Consider the following 26,518-nt stretch of genomic DNA (forward strand, 5'->3'; position numbering starts at 1 on the left):
TCAATGGCCAATGCTTATATTTAAGTATTTAATAGAGTTTAAGAAAAGGTAAATTCGTGGGCATTTAATTTGTGATAATTTCATGAGTAACAGTGTGCTCTATCAGCTATAAAAATAATAGTTATCTATAGGTATATCTTTCAAAATATAAATATAAATAATGATTAAAATAATTAAAAGATATTTAATTTACACATACATATTTCTTGACTTTCTCTACTGCCTTTTTACTTTACGATTTGCTGATCTGCAAGTGAAATAGTATAGTTATTTATTTAAGTAGACTGTATCGTAGACATAGAAGACGGCGCTTTGATTAAGCATTTTAAGGCCATTAGCCATTATTTTATTATAAAAATAATATCATATTGAATACAATATTATTACTATAGTATAGTACTATTATATTTATATTGTAATTAATGGTAATTTTTAATGCTATTATAATAAAATAGTGTATTTTATAAAGATTGAGTATTTATTTATAGGTACTAGCAGACCCCAAGCAATTCGTTTCCCATAAAAATGCCAACTATTATATGATTCAAACTTTGTTAAATTTTTCTTGATTAATGTTTGGTATAATAGTGTTCAAAACTAAAAAAAAAAAAATTAGAAAATTAAGAAAAACTTAGGAAAAAAATTCTAATTTTAAAATCAGTGGATATTAATAATAATTAATAATTATTAATTATAGCTAATGAAGATCGTTTTGCTAGTTGAAGGTATACCGCACAGAACACATGCAATGTTATATAACTCTTGAACGCTCAATATTTGACCAATAATCGATATTTATCTAATGGCACACTAACCACGGTATACTCTATTAATTGGAAATTATTTCCTCCTGAAATATCCATAGATATTATAAGTCTTATAATATCAATAGGAATATCTACAACAATTACTGTCGCGGGCGCCCGAGACGCCGATATTTCGCCGGAACGACGGTTCGTCACCAACCCGACGATATGATCAGCTGATGGCTACAACTACAGCCTGCTGTAGCAGCTGTTACGGTCGCAGGCATGCCTGAATAGTGAAAAGTAAACATAACACAAATCCAAAACACAACACTACTGTAGACCAGACCACAGACAACAACACCAACGCGACCTCGATCACGTCTATCCGAAAATCCAAATTATTGTACTATAAATTATTATTGTAATATTGTCGAGTTGTTTGTTGTTATTATTGCGCCGCTGTTGGCTGCCGCCGTCGACATTCACCAACTCACAAACTGAGTACACTGTTGTGGCATTCGTCAACCGTCTACAGTCGACACTCAACGGGCATTTGCGTTCTATTTTCTACTCTCTACGGTCGTCAACAACACCACTTTCAACACAATCCACGTTTAACAGTCACTCACAACAATTACCCGTAATTGCTGAATTTATCTTTTCGTCTTGTTCGCCGTTGCCATGGGAGACGAATCCAAACTCAAAGGTGGTCATGCTCAAGCAGGTAATTATTATTATTATAGAACTATAGAAGGCATCCACGTGTCTTGCGCTTCGTGCACATTAACACGTTTTCATTTTTGTTTTTACACAGTCAAAGCCGGCGGCATGCGCATCGTGCAGCACAAGAACCCGGTCGCCGACAAGATATCTGCCGCAGCTTCAGACGAGGCGAATTCGGTTTTGAAAGTTTCCACTAGGTAAATATGACAGTAAATATCGTACTGCTGACTATAATTATTTTTCCGCCGGATCGAGGGATCCGTCTGTCGCGTAGACTAAAATAAATACCTATTTAAGTCTTTTACGATTATAATATTATGACGTGTTTCGAAACGATTGAATTTTTTTTCTACCATAAATCTATGAAACACGCGATATTTTATAACCAGACGAGATCGCCATTTGCCGTTGTTTATCCTCATATTATGCCTTCAGAGCGACGTTCGTCTCCGATTTTTTTCGACAATCACCCTAATCTCGTTTTCTCTTCCGTTATTTTTTTTCCATGTTCGCCGCAGTCCGCCCAAGCAGACCGTGGTGCCGGTGCACGCTCACAACGACTATCCGACTCAGGCCGTCCAGAAGACTCACGACAAGCCGACGCCCAGTCATGAGATGAGACAGCACACGTGCACGAAACCGACCATCCATCAGCCACGCAAATGAACGCGACAGCGTCTACGCGCACACAAGAGACTGCAGAGCTCGGGACGTACGTCGATCGGCACGTTCCCGATTTATTCTTATTCTCCCTAAAATTAACTATTAATTATTACCTCTCAATACACATTCTAAACCAAAACGATTTTTAGTCTTAAGGTTTAAACTAAATTTATTTTTGCATTTACATATATTAATATGGTAAAATAATAATATTATTTACCGTTCGTCTTCTCCTGCTGTCTATGATATTCCTCGTATTGTTCATTCCGTCACTATATAATATTGTTTTATATAAATATGTATTATGTAACATTAATTGTATTTTGGGATGTTTATTTGGCGTTGGATTCGGGAATTAATTAGGCTACAGGTTGTAATTACTTTTCAAAGAATCAATACAAGTTTAATAATCGATCGATTTTATTTTTATTATGAATAAAGTATATATATATATTTTTTTTGGTATTCGTTGTTTTATTTTATTTTCAAGTCATTTCACCAATTGGTATTTATTGATGTCGGACAAAGGAGAACTATTGGTAATATTTATTTTATCGTCTAGATTTGTAAACGGGAAAAACAGTCTACGGACGCCATGTTACAAAATGGCGTGGCAACAGGTCACGAACTATTATATATATAATATTTTATGGTTATGTTATACTTATAATATTATATTGGTATGATATATTATATGTAAAATGTTTTTTAAATTATATTAAAATTACATACAAACATCTTAGTCTACTGCGTCGATCTGTGACAATTCATAATTTAAGTGCAGATATTGGTTATTAAACTACTCTATATAAGTAAAAATGTTTTGACTATTTCGAGCACCTAATAACTAGTAAAAAAATCTTCGTTATAAAATCATCAAATCCGTTAGTCGTGATGTACAAGTCTACAATAGTAATATGGATGTATGAAAGTAATTCATTATACAACATGGGTTTTCAATCTTTTTGGAGACAATTTAAACGGTTACCATACAAATAATATTTATAAATAATAAATAAACATAATATTTTTGATCCCTTGATAGTAATCGGTAACGCATAGGTTGAAAACCCCTGCTTTACACAATATACTAATGTAGCAATTTTTTTCCGGCCATTGACGATGACGTGGCGGCATACATCCTGACACTTGTATTAGATATACAATATTAAAATTAAAAAGTCAATAAGTACCTATCGATCATTGACGTACTGTCAATAGAATCGTGGCATATCGAATACGAATCGATGAAGGTATATGGTATATCAGTCTATAGATAACCTTAGCCATTTTTTAGACCTTAAAAGTTTAAATTATATGTATAGTTTCGAATAAAACGAGTTGGCAGTTCGTAAATAAGTACTAAGTATTTGCATTCTGTTAAAAGTATGATTTTAAGTTTTTACAGTATTAAAATCCAGTGAAATACCTAATTACATAAATAAAAATTGATTACCTACTTTAAGTTTTAATATGAGTAATTTTAGCAATAATACCTACTGAATTTTTAAAACATGTTTCTAAAATGTAATAAAAATGTATTTAATAAATAAAATAAAAATTATTATCAACTTATTATGTGTTGATAATACCTAAATGTCCTGAGTTAATTAGAAACCTACTTTAAAAACCAAAATTATTCCAAATGCTAAAATATTTATAAGTTAAAATTAAAATTGATCTGTTCGTTTATCCAGCGCCGTCGTTAGGTTTTGCGAGGCCCTGGCAAAATTTTTAAAACTGATCACAATCACGTTTAAATCGTTTAATAAATTGTTTACTAATCAATTCAAATTAAATTTTATACTTTTATTTTTACAAGCGAATTAAATATTTAAGAATTAATTTCTAAAAACTATTATTAATATTTTTAGCTTACACTGTTTAGTAACTAATGTAACTAATATTATTGTTTTTATTACAATTAAATATCATAATATTATAAATATTATTATTATAACAAATATTGTTTAATAAATTATTATATTAGATTTTAAACATATTATACTATTATAGCTTACGAAAAATATGGTTAAAAGAGCGAGGCCTCAAAAAACAATGAAAACCGCGAGACCCCGGCAATTGTCCGATTTGCCGGGTTCATGCGACGACGCTGCGTTTATAGAAACATTGACGAAATACATCATGTCACCATTTGGCTATGTTTTATTTCTTATACTATAAAGTATAAAGTCACTGCAATTAAAATCGCACCCATGATGGCATATTGAAAATATGGCCAATATGGTCAATTTTTTCATAAATAATTTTGCTAACCGTACAAACATTGTGAATATAATATAATGGAGCTGTGGGATGAAAAAGTTTGAATATCTCTGGCCTAAAGATAAATATCTCCGAAAAGATAAAAAAAAGTTGTTCTGAACATTTGTTTTAAGTTGACCAAACTATTAACTTACCAACAAAAGCCACATCGGTACGTCTCATTTAATTCCACTACTCCAGTCTTTTAATTATCATGCCGAATATTCAAATATTTCAAATATTCGGCAATATTAATAAATTTTATTTTATTAGTCTAAGAATAATTGGAAAAGTTGTACATTAGAACAAAATTATTTTGTGAGAACTTGGCAACTGTAAACAACTGTATTTAGGACTAATTGTAAGTTGCAATACTCGACTATACGAGCAACAACTTAAACATACGTGTTCTTTTTGCATTATCATTTTTCTTATCAACGGATAATTTTCTTTATAGTTCATTAATCATTAATAAATGTTATTTTTTAAAACAGTAATAAATTATTGTCGTTCATTGTTCGACTTTTCAGTCAATCAATAGTAATTTCTACTGAAAATCAGATCGAATAATCAATTTTTTTGAATATAATGCCAAATGCTCTTTAGTGGAAAAATTTCTCTATAAGATAAATTTATTGCAGCGCACTATAACGTGGTAAGAAATAATACGAATTTGCTTCATTGCTTCCGTGTTCGGTTAACGAATGTTTTTTTTTTTTTATATTGCATCAATAATACGTTACGGTCGTGATATTTCATTTGATGTTTTATTTGTTTATAGATGGCTGAACTTCCGGATTGGTTTACATCCATACCTTATTTTACAAAACGATGGCTTTCCCTGACTGCCATCTTGACTTTAGCCGGACGATTTGGTGTTCTGAATCCTTTTAATTTTATGTTATTTTATGAACCATTCATCAAAAAATTTGAGGTAAGTTTCTAAACGTGCATTGGTTATTTGTAGTTTTTATATCACAGTGTACTAAAGATCTACTTAGTTCTATACAAATTTATTTTATACTAATGTCTAATATTTATTATTTTGTACAATAGATTTGGAGAGCAGTCACTGCTTTGTTAATGTACCCATTATCACCTGGAAATGGATTTCATTTTTTAGTCAATTGCTATTTTCTATATAGTTATTCAATAAGATTGGAAACAGGTCAGTAATTTAAATTTCATAATCCTCTGAAAATTTTATTCTGTTACCTAACCAATTTTGTGGTTCTAAATATGTGATTTCATATTAATATAGATTCATTTAGTGGAAGACCGGCAGATTATTTTTTCTTACTTATATTTAATTGGATATGTTGTGTCATTATTGGACTTTTGGCAAATATACCGGTAAATCAATTAATTTGCATTATGTTCTTGAAATTAAGAGGATGTCAGCTCACAGTTTGTTATCTCTTTCTAGTCTATGCTCAATATAGGTCTATGCGCTTTCACGCAAAATTATTTTATATTTTTTTTTATGCTTTCAAGTAATCTCAGAGTAAATTCACTCATTATTAAAACGATTAAGAATATTTTCAGTGGTATGACATATTATATAAATATTTACTGAAAACAATTTAAATAATATTTATTAAATTTTTTATTTTAAATGTCAAGCACAAATTCAAATAATATTAAAATAGGAAACTGATATGTCATACCCTCAAAAATATTATTCTTTATAATTTTTTTAATAGATAATTTCACTCCTCTAGATTACTCATAAATAATTTTAAAAATAATAATTGTCCTTGAAGTATTTGATTTTTGTTGTGTGTGGGTGGTCTGAATAAGAAAACAAATATTACGCTGATAATATTTTGATAAATTTAATTTTAACAAAATATTTTTTCTCTAGGTTCTTATGGATCCTATGGTCTTAAGTATATTATATGTATGGTGCCAACTAAATAAAGACGTAATTGTAAGTTTCTGGTTTGGAACTCGTTTCAAAGCTATGTATTTACCATGGGTATTGTTTGGATTCAATTTGATTATTTCTGGAGGGTAAATATAATTTAATTAATTAATTAATTAATGAACAGCAGTTTAATCTCATCTAATATTTTATTTATTTTTTAGTCATTATGATAGGAAATAATTATTTTTTTTTTTTCAGAGGACTTCAGGAATTAGTTGGGATAATTGTAGGTCATTTATATTTTTTCCTCATGTTCAAATACCCACAAGAAATGGGTGGACCACAACTTATACAAACACCTCAGATATTGTAAGTAGTTAAATAATATTAATATTTTAATATTCTATCACTGCAATGGTTTCAAGAAAGGGCTATTATGTCACCAACTAATGAGCCAGTCGACAAATTTAATGATATAATTCTATCTAGGTTTAACTCACGATCACAAATACTTTTTTAAATTGATATAGTTTTAGAAAAAAAGGATGTAGTCCATTTTCCTACTGAATTTCTTAGTTCTTAATGCCTTCTAGAGTTCCACCATATAAACTGAATTTAAAAATAGGAGCACCTATTATTTTAATGATAAATTTGACTCCACCCACACTTTGCAATGGTACAAGACTACAAATCAAAAATTGAAAAGTTTATTGCTCGATTGCATAATTTTAACAGAATGTGATACTGGAAAACCTGTTTTAATACCAAGAATACCAATTATACCCTCAGATTTACTTTTTCAGTTTAATCGTATTCAATTTCCCATTAAATTAGCATTTGCAACGACTATAAGCAAAGCATAGGGACAAACAATTAATATTGCTGTATTAATAAAAATCTTACAATAGCAAAGCATTGCCTGGTCAGCTAGTTTATTATATTATTCTTAATATAATTAATAAAATATTTATTTTATATAAGCAACTAAATAGTTTTTTTTAATGTTGTGCTTTATGTTCTTTTAGATACAAATTTTTTCCCAATCAAAGGACAGTTCATGGTTTTGGTCAACCACCAACTAGAGCAGCGCCAACTGCAGCTCCTGCAGCAAGAAACCAACAAGGGGAAGGTGGATTAAACTTTCGTCGCCATGATTGGGGTAGAGGTTATGTTCTTGGACAACAACAATAAACTAAGTCTGATTTAACAATATTTTGTATTTTAAACATTTATTTTACCTATTACAAATAATATGTAAGTGAAGGTATGTTGTGTTTTATTTATGTAAGTGTATGTCCTCACCTAAGTAAATTTAACAGGATTAACTTATTATTAATTATTAAATTTACATTTAAGAAAATTAATGTTATCAATTAAAAAAAACTTATTAAAGAAAAATGTAAAATTATTTAAATTACAAACCTTGAATTTAAATTAATTTATATACAAACATAAAAAAAGTCTATTATATTATTGATACTGTGAACATTTTTGTGGGAAATGGGAATATAAAATATGAAAGCATGGGTGAATTATTAATTATTCCATTTTTTAAATTATCTAAAAGTCAATAAAAAAATGTTTGTAAGAGTAACCTGTTAATATAAATTTGCCAACTACTAATATTCTATCTATTCAAAGGTATACTAAACTAAAATTAAAAATTATCTGAATAAATCTTATATTTAAAAAAAAAACGTCCATCATTATAATTCATATCAATTAATTTCAAATAAATGTTTAATTTAAATATAAATTATACTGATATAATATTGTTTAATGTTTTTTTATGAATCAATTACAAACATAGGCGTGCGCACAGGGGCAGCAAGGTGTGCTCTTGCTGCTCCTGGACGGTTTGAATATATTTGTATGGGCCGAACTATTACTATATAATAATAACATAACATAATAATAAAGAATAATGTGTTATTGATATTTGATGTATTTTTAATTTTGATTTGGTATACCGGTGTTGAGCAAAAACAATCTATGATTAACCAATGATTATCGTTTAAAATATTTTTATTTAAAGGCCAAAAGTTAAATTTTGATTTTGAGCTTAAAAATGTTAACTTAATACCCATGTATGGGCCGGTAAAAATATTCGCTGCCCCTGACTTGAAACTCTGCGCACGCCTATGATTACAAATATTTTGACTGTTTATTCTATATAATTTTACAATTAAACAGTATTTAATATTTTAATTACTAATTGATTTTTAAACTTAATAATCATTTAATTTATAATACATTTTCACGTCTATAAGTTGGGCTCGAGTAAAATGTGGTTGTTTGTTTAATTATATAAGATAATTTTTTGTGTTACATTCTGAAATTTAATGTTATTAATTATTATCATCGGCATGTGTACGGGGTATGCATTGTATGCTGCTGCATAGTCTGCGGCTTCACTTGAGAGGCCCATATTTATTATACCAAAGCATTTTTGATAATATTTTATATAATATTTGATTTAAAAAAATATTTTTAGTATTATGGTTTCTCGCGACCAGCAAGACAATCCAAAATATAGATAAATAACTTTATAAAGATGTTAAAAAAATTTTAAAGACATTCAATATAGTATAATATACCTAATTAATCTTTAAGAAATAATTCATTTTCTTTTAATAAATATAATTCAAATTTCAAACTACTTATTTCTACAATGCATTGTTTAATATTCTAATATTCTACCATAAAACTATATGTAGGTTTAGATTCTGAGTGAGCAAATAAGGTAAGTAGTGTATTTGAAAAAAGTTAATTGTAGATTGAGTCCTATACGTGGTAAAAGAAAATTTTTAACGGCTCAGAATCGTTTTTTAGGATAAATTATTCATTCTTTATTTTAAATTCAATAATAATATGTTAAGTGATTTTGTTTTTTAAGGGTCCCTATTTTTCTTATTGCATTATCTGCAAATAAAGTCTGTCCACGCCAATGTTAATTATTTATTAGGTTCTGTAATAAAATAGTATAAAATTACCCGTAAATGCACACAATACATAGGTATTACATTGTTTATAAAATGATAACTGATAAGTAACAATGTTCTGCTAGAAAGTATGAGTTTTGTACTTAATTGTGTGCTAAATGTTTTTTAAAATTATTAATATCTACATTTTTACACAATTTTTATTTTATACAAATTTTAGTGATGGTTTAAAAGCATTTTTTTTTTAAATTTTTAAATGATATTATTTTTAATATGTAACAAAGTATACAATAGTAATTTTATAATTGAGTTAATCTATTAAACTAGATTGCTGTCTCTTAGATATTTTAATGTCTAAAATCAAACCATTGATTGTAAAAATTATAATAGATTAAATAATTATTAATTTATAGTCAATGTTAATACTTAAAAATAATAATCAATGGCCGAGTTAATTATTAATAATCAATAACAAAAAATAACAAAATTAAAAAATGTATCATTGTGTTCAATGCGGAAAAAAAGTATTTGATTACTTTTACTTTAATACTTTACAACATTGCACCTTGCTCTTATAGGGCAAAAATGTATTTTGTGTTAAGTAAAATGGCCTAATGGGTTGGGCCCCTACAGGGGAGAAGGGAGGGGGGGTCAGAAGGATTCATGGTACTGGAGACCGAACTTTCGAGGAGCCTGGCGTTTATTCAAATAATTACTTCAACATATATTATAAAAATGTTTAGGGACCGAATTTAGTTCTGTACTAGGGACAAAAATATGATGTGTGGGGCCTGCAAATGGGTATTATTTTTGATCCACAATACTAATAATAAGAATTTGAATTAATTATATATGTTATTATATAATATGAAATATGAAACATCAGATTAGGTACTATAAAATATTATATTAGTACAGACTGTACAGTATTATAATATAGGTATAATGTGTAAAAAACAAGCATTATATAATATTTCCATATAACTATATATTGCTGTCTAAATTTAGTAGTATCATTAATCATAATTCATGACTATTACAACTTACAATTAATGTAACAGTAACAGATCACCATGACACGTTTTAAGACTAAAAATCAGCTAATTTTTTTTAATAACATAATATTATACAGGTATACGCTAACATTAATTTCAAATGGTTTATGATAAATTGATGAGGCTCATTACTTATTTCTAAAATTTCTTCAGAAGCGCATACAAACTACAAAGCTGCCTAAGAAATTATCTTATATTATATTTTATGATGTAACAAATAGAAGTTTAAAAATGTAAACTTAATTCATATAAAATGAGATGACTAGAGTCATATTGAAAATATTATTCTCACAATTAAACATTATTTTATTGACTATATTTTTTTTAATACAATATTTATTTTAAATTGTATTATAACTTGTATAGTATACATATAAATGATATGCCTTATTTTTATGGTTTACCTTTTAAAAGGTTAATTTATGATTTTTTTTAAATTATTAAAGTAACATACATTTTACCACACATTTATTTATCAATGATTGATTTTATGTTGTTAGCTAATATAACTTGTATAATATTTGTATAAATTAAAAAAATACATTAGGATCTACAATGTTTATTTAATATATTTTTAGTTTATTATATTATTGGGATTAGTTTTTTCTGGGATGCAGATTTTCAGACTTGATTTTTCAACTTCTTTGAGTTAAGAAAGGATAAATAAGTATTATCAAATAATTTAATGGTAAAAAAATATGTCTACATACTTAATACATTTTGTAGGAAGTATCTTCAATTATCAAAATAGCATATTGGAAATAACATTTTTATTTGTCATTGTTTTTATTTACAAATGTAATGGGAGTTAGAAAATTATAAGAAAACATTTAATCTCCGAATTGTTGACAACCTCCCTGAAGTACTTGGTCCTAGCCAACATGAAAACATTTTGAAATATTTTAAATCTATCATTAATGTTTCCGCTCATAAACGTTTCTCGTATACAATAATATTAAATTATTGAATTCAAATTTAATACCAACCATTAGGCATAATGACTCACTTATAACCTACTGCATAGCAGATCATCATTTATTGGCATATAATGTTTATTGTTTATAACTAACTTGAGGGTCTGACAAATATTTAATTAATACGATCTTCTAATGATTAACTTTCTGGATAGGATATAGGATTGAATATGATTGTGAAGTATGAAAATAATTCATAAAAGGAGAAATAAAATATAAATATTTCTGAATATCAATATCAAAAACCCATGCGAATATGCGATTTAATTAGGTGTCTATGGTAGGAGTGGGTATCAATTTTTGTACCACAGAATATGTGAAATATATGAAATATATTGTGTTTGTGCTTTGTCCCACCTATAAAAATTGAGTTCGGTGCCACTGAAAGTGTTGATATCTTTTAACTGCTATGGCAACAATTTATAAGAAATCTTGTATTACATTTTCAAACATTTTCACCCAAACAATAAAAGTTTTATTGAAGTTTATAAAAAAAAAAAAATACAAATTGAAAATTGAAAATATTTATAAATAGATAACTTTAAACATAAATATTTTAAAAACGTATTAATAGAACATGATAAAATAAACGTTTGCAGAAAATGTCATGTATCTATACGGTTACTTGTATCTTATTTTATAATTACAACCAAATAAGAAAATCATTTCAATGATTCAATGAGAAATCGGGTGAACATACAATGTCGTAAAAATTTCAACTTCAGACGCTCATAAAAAAATTTATACTGGCGCTTTTGATATCTATTGGAATTTTTCACTTTCGACCCCACCAATGCACCAACTAGATTCACTTGTATATCTGCAGAAAATATCTGAAGAAGGAAATTGAAAAAAATTTTCTGCCCCAAAAAGTGATGACAGATACAAACAAAACATACATCAATGGAACATCATACATGACAATATTCATCGCTCCGTTCAGAATCTAAAACTATAAGAAACCACGCGTAACCATATATCAGGGGCGCACCCAGGATTTTTTTTTTTTTTTTTTTGGGGGGGGGGCTAAATTCAAATAATTTTAATATTAATAGGTAGTATTTATTTTGAAATATGTACAGAAATCTTAGAGCTTGTTTACAATCTTTTACCAACTAATTTTGTTTTTTTGTTCCGGTTTTAAGTTTTATTTGAATAAACAATTAACAATTAAAAATGAATAAATAAATAAAATATCAGCTCGCGAAAAACCAACGATGTCGACTTGAACAGTTGTACGACAATACTAGTTAATCTACTAAATAAGTAATAAAATGAAAATGGAATTTGTTAAAGCAAAGATACCTGCGGTTTGCGATAAACTAAATTGTATCGATAAAAATGTATAATCTAGACGTTTCCGGTATCCTACACGGTACACAGTTTCAACTAACGACGTCGTGACGATAATAATAGACAACAGAGGTCTCAGCCGGGCCCCGGGGCCTGGAATGACAGGTAGAAATATAATATAATATTATGTTATACCTAATGTTTCAATTTCGATAGTTGATAATTTTTTTTTATAATAATTTAAAGTCAAATGTCAATTGTCAATAAACCTAATAAAATTATCAAAATGTTTGGGGGGGGGGGGCTAAAGCCCGTTAGCCACCCCCTTGGGTGCGCCCTTGCCATATATAGACAAATAGTTAATAATATATCTAAATATTCTAAATTCAAAAGTATATTATATTGTAAGTCAATAATGATTTTTTTGCAGAAAATTCAATCTGCTACACTATAGCTTACTTTTGAGAACCGACCATAGAGGAACCGACGTATAAATTATTATGATATACTACATATGGGTATACGTATATGACATACATAACCTCGGCATTGAATTTAAAAACTTAACGCTGTAGTAATAATATTATGGAGCAGAAGCCCACTAATAAATTATTCTGAGCTATGGCGACGGACATTATTTTATGTTTGATTTTCTACAATTTTCAACAGCATTAAATAAGATGTGTACATAACATTGAATTTTATAAAAAAATAATAATATTTTATATTATGTCTGTGATTATCAAAACTGGCAAAACTGCTTATCTGGCTGAAAAGTTTAAGCACAGAATAATAATAATAATAATATTATTCTGTCCTGTAAGCACGGCTTTAGATAGAAATATATTATATATCTAAAGCCGTGCCTGTAGTAAGTACCTAATAAGCTGGCGTCTATCAACACAGGTACATTATTTTTAATGTCATGAAATTGCACACTGTGCGTGTACTTCTTATCATTCATACGCGCCTTTTTATTTTCCTCTTCTCTTGTTGCCGTTGATAAAAACATTAAAAACGTAAATGTGAAATTTCAAATTTTGCAATGTTTTATTGTAATTTGTAGCGGACGACCCCAGAATCCATAAAAGTCGGATGTAGTTTCGGTCAGCTACTGTTACTGGTTTAAATGCTTCAAGTTCTTAACCCAAAACTAGCGTTCAATTTGTGAAGAAAAACGTTCATCATCGAAAACAAAAATTACCGTTTTGTTTTTGTATTGTGATTTACAGGTAAAAATTAAATTCTACTACTTATTAATTTTTATATACTTCAAGAGAACAATTTCATGGCACAAATCTTGTTTTTAACATAATGACTCATTAGTTATTATCAATATTACATATAAACTGACTTTTAAATTAGCAAAACATTGTATAGAAATGAAATTATTTCTCCATAGTCCACGATAATAATATAACTATATTAATATACACATTATTTTTAAAGGTATCTATCAATATATACTACTTATTATTCAATACTTCATTTAGATTTTCATATACCTAGGATGTTTTAATTACTTTATAGAACAAACATAATTTATATTAAATTTAATACTTATTATTTTTAGAACAATATAATTGAAAATGCATCTGATCAATTAAAAGTTATACAATCTGTGGATAAAAAACAAAAACAATAATAATAAATAAGTATTGGTATTATACATCTCTTATAAAAATATAAATAATTTAATCAAAACTTAAGATTTGATAAAATTATAGGTTCCCGTTTATATTAATCACCAATTAATATAAAATCATAAAACAAAGATTGGTTGCTGCACATCACACTAACGTCATTGTAATATAGGTACAAATAAGAAATAAAGTCTGTAAAACAGTTTATGTGATTTGTTTCTGAAGATAAAAGGATTAGGATTCAAAAGATATGAGCCAGTATAATTTTATTTCAATTAACTAAAGATCATTTTAGTTGTTGATAATTTTTTTTATAGATGTTCCGTCATAATTAGTTTTTTAAAACATATTTTGTTGTCTTATATGTTATAACCTTTTTTTATTAAAATATAAATATAATCCATATACATATAATAGCAGGAGAGTTGTCGATAACGACTATTAGTTATTTCCTTAAAATTTTAAATAATGTTAATTGTTAGTTGTGAACATGGAAGCTAAATACTTAAAAAATATACATAAGTACAGTTTTTAATTTTTAAACATTAATTTAATTAATATTTGATCATTGTTTATTTATATTTTTCCTTTTATAGTTTATGGTTATGCGTATAAATTTGAATTATAACAATAACTTTTAATAGGATTTTTCATATTATATGCAATTAGGTATTCATACAGTTTATATGTAATTAAGTACTCTTCAATTGAAAATTGTTAAAAGTCTATCAAGTTACAATTATAATTAAGGTAAACAAATGTAAAATATGTAAAATAATTAGGTATATTTATATATTTTACAAATTTCATTTGTATATAAAAATTAAAAATATTGTGATTAATACCTAATGTGAAAATTATCAGGATTTCATTTTACAGACTCTTTGTCACCCATTGCTTTGAATATAATTCTAATTATATTTTCCTTATTTTTTAGAACTTGAAAATATGGCTACTTCTGATCTAGAATATATACTATTGCAAGGGCAAAAACTTTGCAAGGATACTGATACATTTAAGCCAGTATCAAAAATACATAAATCATTACGTCAATTATGCCGAAATGCTGACCATGCTCCAAAACAGTCTAATAAAGGGAGCGATGAACAATGTGCAAAAGAATTTCTAGCAAATCGTGGTTTAGATCTTTCTGGCTATTCTAATGTGCTTAAAAAATTATGTACACGTGAAAATGCTGTCACACCTTGTGATTCTAAACCAGTGATGGACTATTCAAGTAGTGTAGAGTCCTTAATGGGAAGACATATTGAAGACTACATCAATAACTTAGAAGCAAATAACAATAAAGATGCTGATAATTATTTACAAGATCTTCCAATGAGTTGGAAAAATATTAAAAAAGATATAATTTACAACGAATTTGCCTCAGACTCATATGATGTATCGTTTTGTCTTCAAAACTTATTAACTACCAAAAATACACATTTTACATTTGATCACAGCCTTAATCGTCCCAATGAGTCAGCTGATAATTTCCCTTTTGTTGACGATGTCCAAAACTACATCAAGGAAAGAGAATGTGGTAATATTATGAAAAAAGAATTGATAGAATATTTCTTGGAAACCATACATAAGAGTAAAGCCACTAATGCAACAGTAGCTCATATTTGGAATGTAGTTAAATACATGTATAATATAACTCCACAATTATCACTTTATGGAACTTTTAATGAACGTTTTTCGGAAGAAAATCAAACAAAACTTGTTAAAAATGCTAAGAGCTATCTAGAAGATAAATACCAATCTTTCCTTGTAAAAGAGACCAGACATTTGAATATTGCTAACGATGATAATTACATGGCGGCTGTTATAAGCTCGTATGTATTTATGAACACAGGCAGACCAGCAACACAACAAAATGACTTTCATGTAGATGAACAATCAATTTGGCCATTGCTCTACTTCAGTTTAAGATGTGGAAGAATGGATGTCGCTAGTTTTTTCATTAAAAAATCTGGTTTAGCATTAGATGATCTATTAAATGTTTTTGTTCACTTGAAAGAAGCCAATTTTACAGAACGTGTTGCTTCCAATATTGGAGTCACATTAAACAAATATTACAGAACTCTTCCAGCTTATGATAATGCATTCAGAAAAACAATATTCTCCTTATTGGGCATGGTAGAAGCCAATATGGAAAAAAAAGCTGTGTCGAAGACAATTGAAGACAAACTCTGGATGTTATTAGTTGAACATTTTGCGAGCAAGTATATGGAAGATTCGAACGGATTAGATTATTGTTCATTACAAAGGTATATATTGGACAATGGTAAACCTTACATGGAACAGCCTCATGTATATTTCGAGCTATTGTTTTTGATTGGACAGTTTGAAAGCGCTATAGACTTTTTATACCGCAGTGTTGAGTTTTCCAATCATGCAGTGCATATAGCCATCGTTTTGAACGAAAACCATTCATTAGCCACTCCTGAATATTTACAAGCCCCGTTTTTATCTAATGAGAATGTTGATGTTAAGTTTGTGCGTCTGAATTTTACAAGATTGATTTTATTATTTTGCAATGAGTTTAAAACATCCCATCCTCATTATGCAACGTATTATTATTATTTCTTGAGAAACGTAAAAAGTCCAAATCTGACTGAAAACTTGTTTCACAAATGTGTTGCAGATCTTGCAACATCTTTTGATGGGAACATGTGTGATTGGATGTTTGGATGTTTAGACGATAATATGAAAGAAACCAGTATTTTATACAATATTTTCGATATGGACACTGTTACAACAATAATCGATAAGACACTGGAATTAACCCTGGAAACAAATAAACCCGAAGTTGCCTTTAAACTTTATAGCTTGACGTCAAACAAGGCAGCATACGGTGTTATGAATAATATACTGAGTTTTGCTATTTACAATTATTATGATGTTTTTGGTCGTGCTATGACTGATGACAAGTGTAATATTGTAAATAAAAATTTTTATGATCGTGTGTACTCATATTTGGAGGAATTAAACAATAAGAACTTTTGTACACTAGAACCAATTGGTCCCATGTCAACATTTCATGTCTTACGCAATATGTATTTATTTTTCTATTATTCTTCTAAGCATGAATTTCTTTCAGCCATTGAAAAGGCCAGTGATACAGGTCTAGTGCCGTTAAATAGTCAAGATGAAAAACACTGTTTAAATAATTGCACCAATTATGGTGAAATTATTCAAAGGAATATAAATAATTTTATAAAGTCATTAGTTAGTGTGTTGTGTAAAGAATATTCTAAAATTTTACAACATCGAAATATCACTATGGAAGAAGAATCATTAATCGAAGAAGAGGACAGTGATATTTTTGATCGAAGTAAAGAAGTTGGGTGGACCAAATGGAAACTTCAGAATACTGTTAGAGTTATATATTTGTTCGCTGCAAAATTACCAGTGCATATTGCTCTTGACGCGGTTGAATACATATTGAATAATGCATCAAATATACAACTCAACTGAGAACTAAAAAAATATTTAGGTGATAAAATATAAATATTTACTCAATAATTCTTTTTATAACTTTATATGTCAACTAAAACATTTTTTGTTCTGCTTAAATTTTTAACATGTACATATCCATTATTTAATAAGAATAGCAATTTTATTACAATGGTTCATTTCTGAGATTTTCACATTGTTGATAATTCCATTTAATAATCATTGAAACCTTGCTTAAAAATATGGCTGTAATTATTTTTGAATATTATAGTGAACAATTGTGTTTTAATTTTAATAACAATATAAATAATTTAATAGATTGTAAAAAGCATTTTGTAAATATTTTTTTATTTTATTGCAAAAAGTTTAGATTCAGGTTAGAACAGACCAATTTTAAGCTGTGTTTCGTAAATATCAGATTTATGTAATAATCTCTATGACACACCTTCGTGTGAGACAAATGAATATGTATATTATTTAAACTTTTTAAAAATTGTATGTGTAACAACTGTCTACAGATATAGAGTTTGAGCATTTTCTTCATGACTCAACAAACAGCAGCAATTTAATATATGTTTAATACATATGCTTACTAAAATTACCTAAGGTTATGTAATGTGGTGTAGTAAAACATTCGTTGCTAAATGTCTGAATATCCCTCAAAACCGGATTTATACAAAACCTTTGTGAGACTGCATGTTATTAAATGTAACAACACATAAAGTATATATTATTTTATTTTTTATTTGAACTAAGCCTCGGCAACTATGGCCATTGGCAACAATCAGTTTAACACCAAATTATTTACATGTTTAAGTATATTTTAATCTAATAAAATAAAATGTATTTGAACAGTAACATGTGTATTAGTGAATTTACCAAAGTAATCATTTTGTAAAAAATGAATTTGTTGTTAATCATTTAGAAGTCTACAGTTTAAAATTTTAATATGTATAAGTGAAAATAAAAACAAAACTTATCCTTAATACCCTATGACTGTTCTCGAAGACAATGTACCTAATGAAAGTTAAAATAAATGTTCATCAAATTTTGTCCTTAGTATAAAACACCTATATTAATGTAAGATTATGATTATTAAAATATATTAATTATATTATATAATAATATACTTTTTGTATAAGGATGCTGGTGCCAAACATGTCTAGATATCTTTTTTTTCTGTAATTATAAATTCTGTCATGACCTTACTTTTCAATCAGCATTGGGGGTCAATGTTAATACTCTTTACAGCCTCAGTAACAGTTCTTTTGTATTCATTAATTAAAGTATAATATATGTCGATAAAGTTAGGGAGCATCATATATTCCACATCGAAATTAGTTTTTAAAATAAGCCTTGTTTTCTCTTTGATGACGTTAATTTTAGTTTTCCAGATTTGTATATAGCATGTAAATATGTTTTATTATTGATAAATAGAATTCATTAGGTTAGTATTGATTAATTACTGTATGAAATTGGGAATCAGAATTTTTGATGTATTTCTGAAGAAACATCAGAACCAACATTTCATCATATGAATAAAATGGTGAATCCAGATCTGTATTTAAAGTTGAGTCAAACTCTATTACTTAGCCATTGAGTGTGATGACTCTGATGAGTTATGTTCATCGAGACACCTGTTGCATAAAATTATATCAAAACCGGTTAGGTTTAATGTTATATTAGGTTATATGTTTAATAAATTAAATAATATTACAAATGAGCATTATTGACATCAAAATACAGGTTTTTTGTATATAGCTTTAAATATTGGACAAATTTTAAAAACTGAAACCTTATCAACAAATAATAAGAATAACAGTTATGCGTGGTAATTCCTCTCTTCAAATTGTCCAAAGTATATAAAAAATCATAACACTTTTTAATTGGCAGGGTATAAAGTGAAACAGTATTGCCTTACTTGTGTGTTCTGTTACAGAATTTGTATTATTGCTGTAATATATGAAATGAAATATATTTAAATTGAATATTAGACTAGACTTATACAAGAATACAAGACTTACACTTCAACAGTTACAAATTTGATGATGATATCCCACTTATTAACAAACAATCCATTTATTAGATAAATTCTTTGTTATTTATTCTGGGCAAAGCAACTAACTTACACTATACCCAGTATGGTATATTGAAATTATACAGTTGATGTTTAACCATTTTTAAAACTAGTGTATCTTTAAACATAACACTGACATCAAAGATATTTTCTTGTTTTATGTTTTCTATTATAACTTTGCATATAAAAAAATTAAATATTAGCTATTGTAAATAATATTGAATATTATTATAAACAACTGAATACATTGTTACTTTAATACTATTTTTTTGTATGAAGGTATTCATACGCTTTTGCTGTACTGTACAAATTGGAATTTGTATTCATAAACTGTTCCAGTGAAGCAAAGCTGTCATCATGGCATAACATATTATTAACCTTCATAGTTTTAATGGTGATTTGAATGCTAGCCGGATTGTTGTAGATGTAATTCTCAATTTTCAAATCTTCATAGTATACACCAAAACTAAACAATGCTAATTGTATAATTTCAGTATTAATATTATTAAATTTTTTTTTTTAATAAATAAGAAACGCCGCAATGACCTCGGAAGTTTCCTTAAAAAAAAATAAATCTTTTAAAATAATGACAACCTGCAGGCATGACTATTTCTAATTATAAATATATTTGTAAGTGATTAGGTACATTTTTAAATCTATACAACCGTTGTTTTGGTGCACCCTTTTTTTTAGAATTCCCAACATCAATGGGTGGTACAAAAAATTCTGGCCTGTTGTCTGGCTAATAAAATCCATTTCCTAGCTGCGAACTAATCATATATATATAATTTTAATTAACCTAAAAATAATTACAAATTGTCACAAAATAATATGGACTTGCATCCAAACTGCCTAAACTGATAACAGTAATCCATTGATTTTCTACTACAAGTCCAATTGCTTGACCAGGTGACCTAAAACGCTTTGATAGTAAAGGATATGTAATTTAAAATCAAGTGATATGAGTTTCAAAGCTGTAAAACAAAATTTGGGTTTTTAGTAATTTTATTTTGTACTATAACAGCGGTTCTCAAACTGTGCTCCTGTAGAGTGCTACTGAGAGTAGTCTAGGAGCTCCGTGGCTCCCCGAGAATATCTATATTAATTAAATTAAAATTATTAATATTAATTAAATAATTTTTATATATTCGTATTTTACAGAAAATAAAAATAAAAAGCAATTCATTTACAATTGACATCATTTTTTATGAATTATTGTTACCTCATATAGACATTTCTGATTTTTGGGGCTCCGTAATTTTTTTTAGGAGTATATAAGGACTCCGCGAACAAAAAAGTTTGAGAACCACTGTACTATAAGTGCCAGGTGAACGTAATATACACTATACTGGTAGATACGAATCGGCTTATAATTCATTAAAACTTAAAATTTTGAACTACAAATAAGCCAATTATATTAATGTAGTTAACAATTTGTTATGTTGACATAGAACTATACCAGTTTTAAAACAATTTTTACATTTTTAAGTTAAAAATAATAATATAGCCATTTAAAACATTCTCTACAATTTTATTTATTTTACTAAATTTAATTAAATTTTACAAAAAAAATGTAATAAGTCCTTTTTAAATTAATACAATGCTTACCTAAAACTACTTTAGCGAGCTGAATCAAACTAAAAACACTATTTTTATATAAACTTTCAAGTGTATATAATTAAATATACCTTTGCTAAATTAATAAAATAATTTTTACTATTTTACTATTTTACACAAGAATAAGATTCAACTTTAAAAATAAACAGTATAAAAAATATTAGTCTATTAATAATATTACAAATTTAAATGAATCATGATGAATTCATTTTTTATGTTTAAAAGCATTCAAACTAAACCACTTACATTTTTTTTTTATTAGTATATGTTATTTCATTTATGGTTAAGGTAAAGTTAATTAATTAATTAATAATTAAAACATATATTAATATTAGAATATTAAATTATAGGTAGTCATAGGCGTCAGGAGTGGTGGCAAGCTGGAGAATTTGCCCCCCAAAGCTTTTTCAAAATATTTTTTAGAGGTTGTAGCCTTGTAGGTATAAAATACCTAGTAAAATTATAATCTCTCCTCAAATCCTAACACTGCCCTTCCCCCAATAAAAAAACCAGTGATTTTTTCAGATCAGTAGAAAATATATCCTTATTGTACAATCATAAACCTCTATTCATTTTCAACAGCCCTTCAATGTTTCCCTTGAGAAGAAGTAATTCATTTTTAGTCTGTTCATCAAATGATATGTCCATAGTAGCACCAGCTCTAGGTAATATTGAAAGAATCTAAAAATAAAAACAAATATTGAGTCTACAATTTTTATACCAGATAATATTATGTTGAAAGATTTTAAATTGTAGTTACATTTCCATTGGCTAGTGGTACACTGACTGTGGCCATATCATCCCTAGAAACAGATGAAACCATGAGTGGACTTCCAGTCATAGAAAGCGCAACTTCTCCTTGATTAGGACGTCGCATCATTGATATTGGTTCATGCATATTTACTTTTGGTGTAACTGTTGCTGAAGAATGTACAGGAGGTCGATTAATTGGAGTCTGAAATAATTTTTTTATTTATTAATAAGATTAAAATTAACAAATTAATTAAAAAAAATAAATAAAAAAACCAAACAATTAGGAAATCTAACTAAATATGCATCTAAAAATTTAAAAATGACAGCAATCAATATTCAAAAAAAGGTTAGGTTCTAATTAAATATGGGTAAGTTATTCTAGTACTTATGAAGTATATTTGACCATTTATTTTTTTTATTTTTATATGATCTGACAATGAAAAGTAATAAAATATGATTATTTTAAGTTCTGAATGCAGACCAATATTGTTATATTTTGAGATTTAAGATGATTTCAGGCCCGCTAGTGTCTTATCATACCCACACATAAAATACTTAGGTATACATACAATAGTTAAAATTGAGTGTTAGCTTTATTATTATAGAAAATTGACCTTATATGAAACTTATTGAAATTTTTAGCAAGATGAGCGTTTTTAAATATATATATTTTAAACACTCACAACTTGCTTAAAAACTAAAATATCATGAAATTCCAATGGCAAAACACTGACAATGTTCTAACTTTTAAGTTACATAATAGGCAAATTTACTGTAATATTAAGGAACAACATAAAATTGAAACTGCTGAACATATAATGTGGTTAGGTATTTTAATAAATATTAAGACTGACAATAAATAATAGTTTTCTTAAGATGATCATCTCAGATATAAATATTGTATTCAGTAAAAAATGCTGATTTATCATTATTTTCCAATTGTAACCATTCTATTATAATATCACTACTTAACACAATTACAATGACAATTAGTAATATTGATCTTACAAAAATGACAGAATTAATTCACAATAACATTGTAATAATTGGACAGTGTGTGAGTAAAAGGGAAAAGTCAATTTTGACTATTTTCCAATATTAAGATCAAGGGTGGATCGGCCTATGGGGAAATGCAGATTATTATCAATGGACTGGTCCCTCTCTTTTTAAATATATAATTGCAAAAAAAGTTTTTTTTTCATAACAGTCAATACAGAAGTTAGTCTATTAATTTTGGTACTCAAATCATGTTTTTGTCATATTAACCCTTACTTGTTAACCATTTAATTAATAATTTATTAAGTTAAGAACAGCTAAAAACTTGTACAATTTAAGAGAAAAGTATTAAAAATGTACATACATTTATGTTCTACATGATTGGAAGACTAATATAGGTATTCTATTTTCAAGACTTAATATTAATACTTAGTTTACCTAAATTAAATTATTGTATACTTTATTTACTTTAAATCTAGATTCAATTGTTTCTGTTAATAGTGGCTTATCATTAACATGACGTGTTGTATTACGTTGTTTTGTTACAGTAGCAGAACCATTAGTCTTAGATGTTGAACTAGACACTGAAAAATAAATACAATTAGATATTATAGTTTAAACCAAATTACTGAAATTTATATGCAAGTAATACAGATTTTAAATATCTGTTTTGTATTATAACTTTTTTAAAACCACTACTACTTCTTAATACTAAGAATTTAAATCTCTGAACTGGAAGATTACATGCCCTATGACTTAATAATTTAATATATTATAAATTAATACCTATATGGCTATATATTTTGTATTATGGAAAATCAGGGACATATATATATGTTTATGGTTTTTACATTCAATATACCTGTTTTATTTTGATATTTTAAACTTTATTTAGATTTTTTTTTTTGGTGGGGGGGCTGTAGTATTTTCTCCAACTGAAATTCCCAATTCAGCCAATATGAGTTAGAAAATTTACATCTGATAGGACATAATAAGTAGACTTCATAAACAATTCCTTGATTTCGGGTGGGGGGCTGAAGCCCCCTCAGCCGCCCCCATAAATACGCCCCTGCTTTATGGTACTGAGCGTAGTAAGAAATATATTGATTTACTATGAAGTGTGTTTTTTATTTTCATTTTTTTTCTGTCTTAAGAAACTTATCTATCTAATAATAAAAATATTCTCAGATTATCAAATTTCTTGAACATTTCTCATAACAAATAATACATTTTATTTGTTTCTTTGAATGGAACAAAATTGAAAATTATATTGTTACTTTTAAAATAATTGGGAAAAACTAAAAAAAATGAACATTTGTTAACATTGTAAGATTGAAATAAAAATATTTGACTGATACCTTTAGTTACCAAAAAGTTAGACCATCTTTAATATATTTAATTTATCTTTTTTATATCATTACTTTTCATCTTATACAATGAATGACCATTAAATTTATAGATAATTTAGAAATGTTGAAATCTATTAGATTTCTGAATAAATTTTATCAATTTTTGTTAACAATATTTCATAAATTTTTAATCTGAAACTATAGTTTATGGTAGAGCCAAAATACAATCAAGATAAATCGGTACAAAAATTACTTTGCAATCATTTAAATTGGAGAATTAAAAATAAATACTGAAATATGAGGTTAGTTTTTAATAGAAACTCACTACTTTTTTGTCTGGTCGTCCTATTTACAGTAGTTTTAGTAACTGGCTTTGAAGGTCGTTCCAGGGTTTGTTTAGTTCCACTGTTTGATTTTGTTGGATATTGTTTAAAAATCTGTAAAAATAAGTGATGATAACTTCTTTGGAATACTCTTAATAGTATAGGCATTAGGTAATATTATTTGATTATAATTCAATAAGTAATAGATTTAGTATCTAAAATGTATTATGTTTTAACGAAATAGATTTATTGAATAATGTTATGCAACTCACAGTGTCATAAAGATTACAATGCAGTAAGTCACCCAAATTCATTTTTGTCATTAAAAATGAATTTTCGATCAAATTTCTTTGGTTATCAAATATGTCAGAAAAATAATCTTCAATATTTTGTTCTGAAAACAAAAATTAAACATACAGGTTGGATTATAGACAAGATCGTATTCATATTACTTTCACAATCAAATTCACTCAGAATTTCTTTCATGTTTTTCGATTGATTGGCCATCGTTGCATTCACAGCAGTCATGTTCATGTCGGCAAGCGAACGTTTGACAGTTCTTCTCTTTGTACGTGGCATTTTAGATCGAAGTCTGACAAAAAAAAAAAAAAATATTTTCTTGGGAGTTAACTGTAAGTAGACTTGATGCGATAGAAACGGATTATTCACTTCTCACTGGAAGTCGGTAAATGACAATTTAATTATAACACGAAAAGTGGACAGACTAACGCAAAATCGATTGACAATCAACACCCAATAATTACTGAACTCTTGAAACAATTAAAAATGGATCGGGGTGAATCGTGATCAATAAACATCGACAAGTGTATTATTAAAATTAATTACTTAGAGTTGTTTAATCACCACTATTAACTAATGAATTCAGGGTATACAGATTTTGATTTGGTGGTTGTGAGTCGATTTAAGTCGAAGTAGGTAGTCGAATATTCGAACACCGGAGACCGGGAGACTGGGCACTGCCACACTGGAGCACTGGACTACAACTTATCTTTTTTCTATGAACTGGCCACTGGCCACTGGGGTCTGGAATACCGAGTAATCGAAATATTCGAAATTCACATTTTAATTTTGAATTCTCACAATTTATAATCAGTTAAACAATGACAAACCGTCACGCCATCTACCGCCGAAACACCATCGCGCAAATGACCGTTATACAATCATATATAGATAATATAACATAATCACAGATATTATCTATGATCTTTATTATCTATGAATATAATTCATGGATGTAGAGCAGATAAGGTGATAACTGATAACACTTAAGAAACAATTAATGCACAATTTTTGATGGTACTAGTGTACTACCACGGACTAAGTTATATATCTTTGTCCGTGTAATATATATAATAAAATATAACAATATTGATACAATGATGAAATGTTATAATAATTATAAAACGGTATAACAAGGTTTATAACGGTGATAATTTGAGCGGAAAGGCTATATATAATATCTATGGACCTAGGGGTCTACCTATGATAAAATTATTATCGACATTCGACGTCTCGACGATAACTTGTCAGTTGTGCTATATTTATGTATATCTGTGGCTGTATAAATTATTTAAATTATTATCTGTACCATCGGCAGTTTACCGAAAGTCTCTTTTTAATCGCAACAATTTTCGTTCATTTTATGAAAAAATCGTGAAAAATGTTCTAAAAACTAAAAATATATACATATTAAAATAAAATATTATTATAGTATATTTTAATCACCCAAAACACATTTAACTTACG

The 26,518-nt window shown here is 27.6% G+C and overlaps 4 protein-coding genes across 6 annotated transcripts; 3 read left to right on the forward strand and 1 right to left on the reverse strand.

Moving 5' to 3' along the window:
• The first annotated feature begins 1,068 nt into the window (after positions 1-1,068).
• LOC107166196 (death-associated protein 1) lies at positions 1,069-2,600 on the forward strand. Its single transcript, XM_015514764.2, has 3 exons — positions 1,069-1,473; positions 1,564-1,669; positions 1,991-2,600. The coding sequence occupies exons 1-3, from the start codon at positions 1,431-1,433 to the stop codon at positions 2,136-2,138; spliced, it is 297 nt and encodes a 98-aa protein (XP_015370250.1). The 5' UTR covers positions 1,069-1,430; the 3' UTR covers positions 2,139-2,600.
• On the forward strand, positions 2,534-7,530 carry Der-1 (derlin 1). Of its 2 annotated transcripts, none has more exons than XM_015514762.2 (7): positions 2,534-2,674; positions 5,182-5,334; positions 5,457-5,568; positions 5,662-5,753; positions 6,265-6,413; positions 6,526-6,636; positions 7,293-7,530. In XM_015514762.2, exons 1-7 carry the CDS (start codon positions 2,567-2,569, stop codon positions 7,456-7,458), a joined length of 891 nt encoding a protein of 296 aa, XP_015370248.2. In that variant the 5' UTR covers positions 2,534-2,566; the 3' UTR covers positions 7,459-7,530. The 2 variants fall into 2 exon arrangements, with proteins under 2 accessions (XP_015370248.2, XP_015370249.1); XM_015514763.2 differs by lacking the exon at positions 2,534-2,674 and adding an exon at positions 4,856-5,055.
• A 5,870-nt stretch (positions 7,531-13,400) lies between these two features.
• LOC107166197 (nuclear pore complex protein Nup93-like) lies at positions 13,401-18,494 on the forward strand. Its single transcript, XM_015514765.2, has 2 exons — positions 13,401-13,763; positions 15,112-18,494. Exon 2 carries the CDS (start codon positions 15,123-15,125, stop codon positions 17,655-17,657), a length of 2,535 nt encoding a protein of 844 aa, XP_015370251.1. The 5' UTR covers positions 13,401-13,763; positions 15,112-15,122; the 3' UTR covers positions 17,658-18,494.
• Positions 18,495-21,223: 2,729 nt separating this feature from the next.
• Positions 21,224-25,863, reverse strand: LOC107166192 (uncharacterized). 2 transcript variants are annotated; one of them, XM_015514758.2, is made up of 7 exons: positions 25,616-25,863; positions 25,204-25,343; positions 25,024-25,145; positions 24,754-24,865; positions 23,548-23,663; positions 22,091-22,285; positions 21,224-22,011 (listed from the first exon to the last, which is right to left on the reverse strand). In XM_015514758.2, the coding sequence occupies exons 2-7, from the start codon at positions 25,328-25,330 to the stop codon at positions 21,886-21,888; spliced, it is 798 nt and encodes a 265-aa protein (XP_015370244.2). In that variant the 5' UTR covers positions 25,331-25,343; positions 25,616-25,863; the 3' UTR covers positions 21,224-21,885. The 2 variants fall into 2 exon arrangements, with proteins under 2 accessions (XP_015370244.2, XP_015370242.2); XM_015514756.2 differs by having other exon boundaries at positions 25,598-25,863.
• Positions 25,864-26,518: the final 655 nt, after the last annotated feature.

Source organism: Diuraphis noxia, unplaced genomic scaffold (genome assembly GCF_037042655.1).
Source record: "Diuraphis noxia isolate RWA-SAM2 unplaced genomic scaffold, SU_Dnox_SAM2 contig0003, whole genome shotgun sequence".
NCBI lineage: Eukaryota > Metazoa > Arthropoda > Insecta > Hemiptera > Aphididae > Diuraphis > Diuraphis noxia.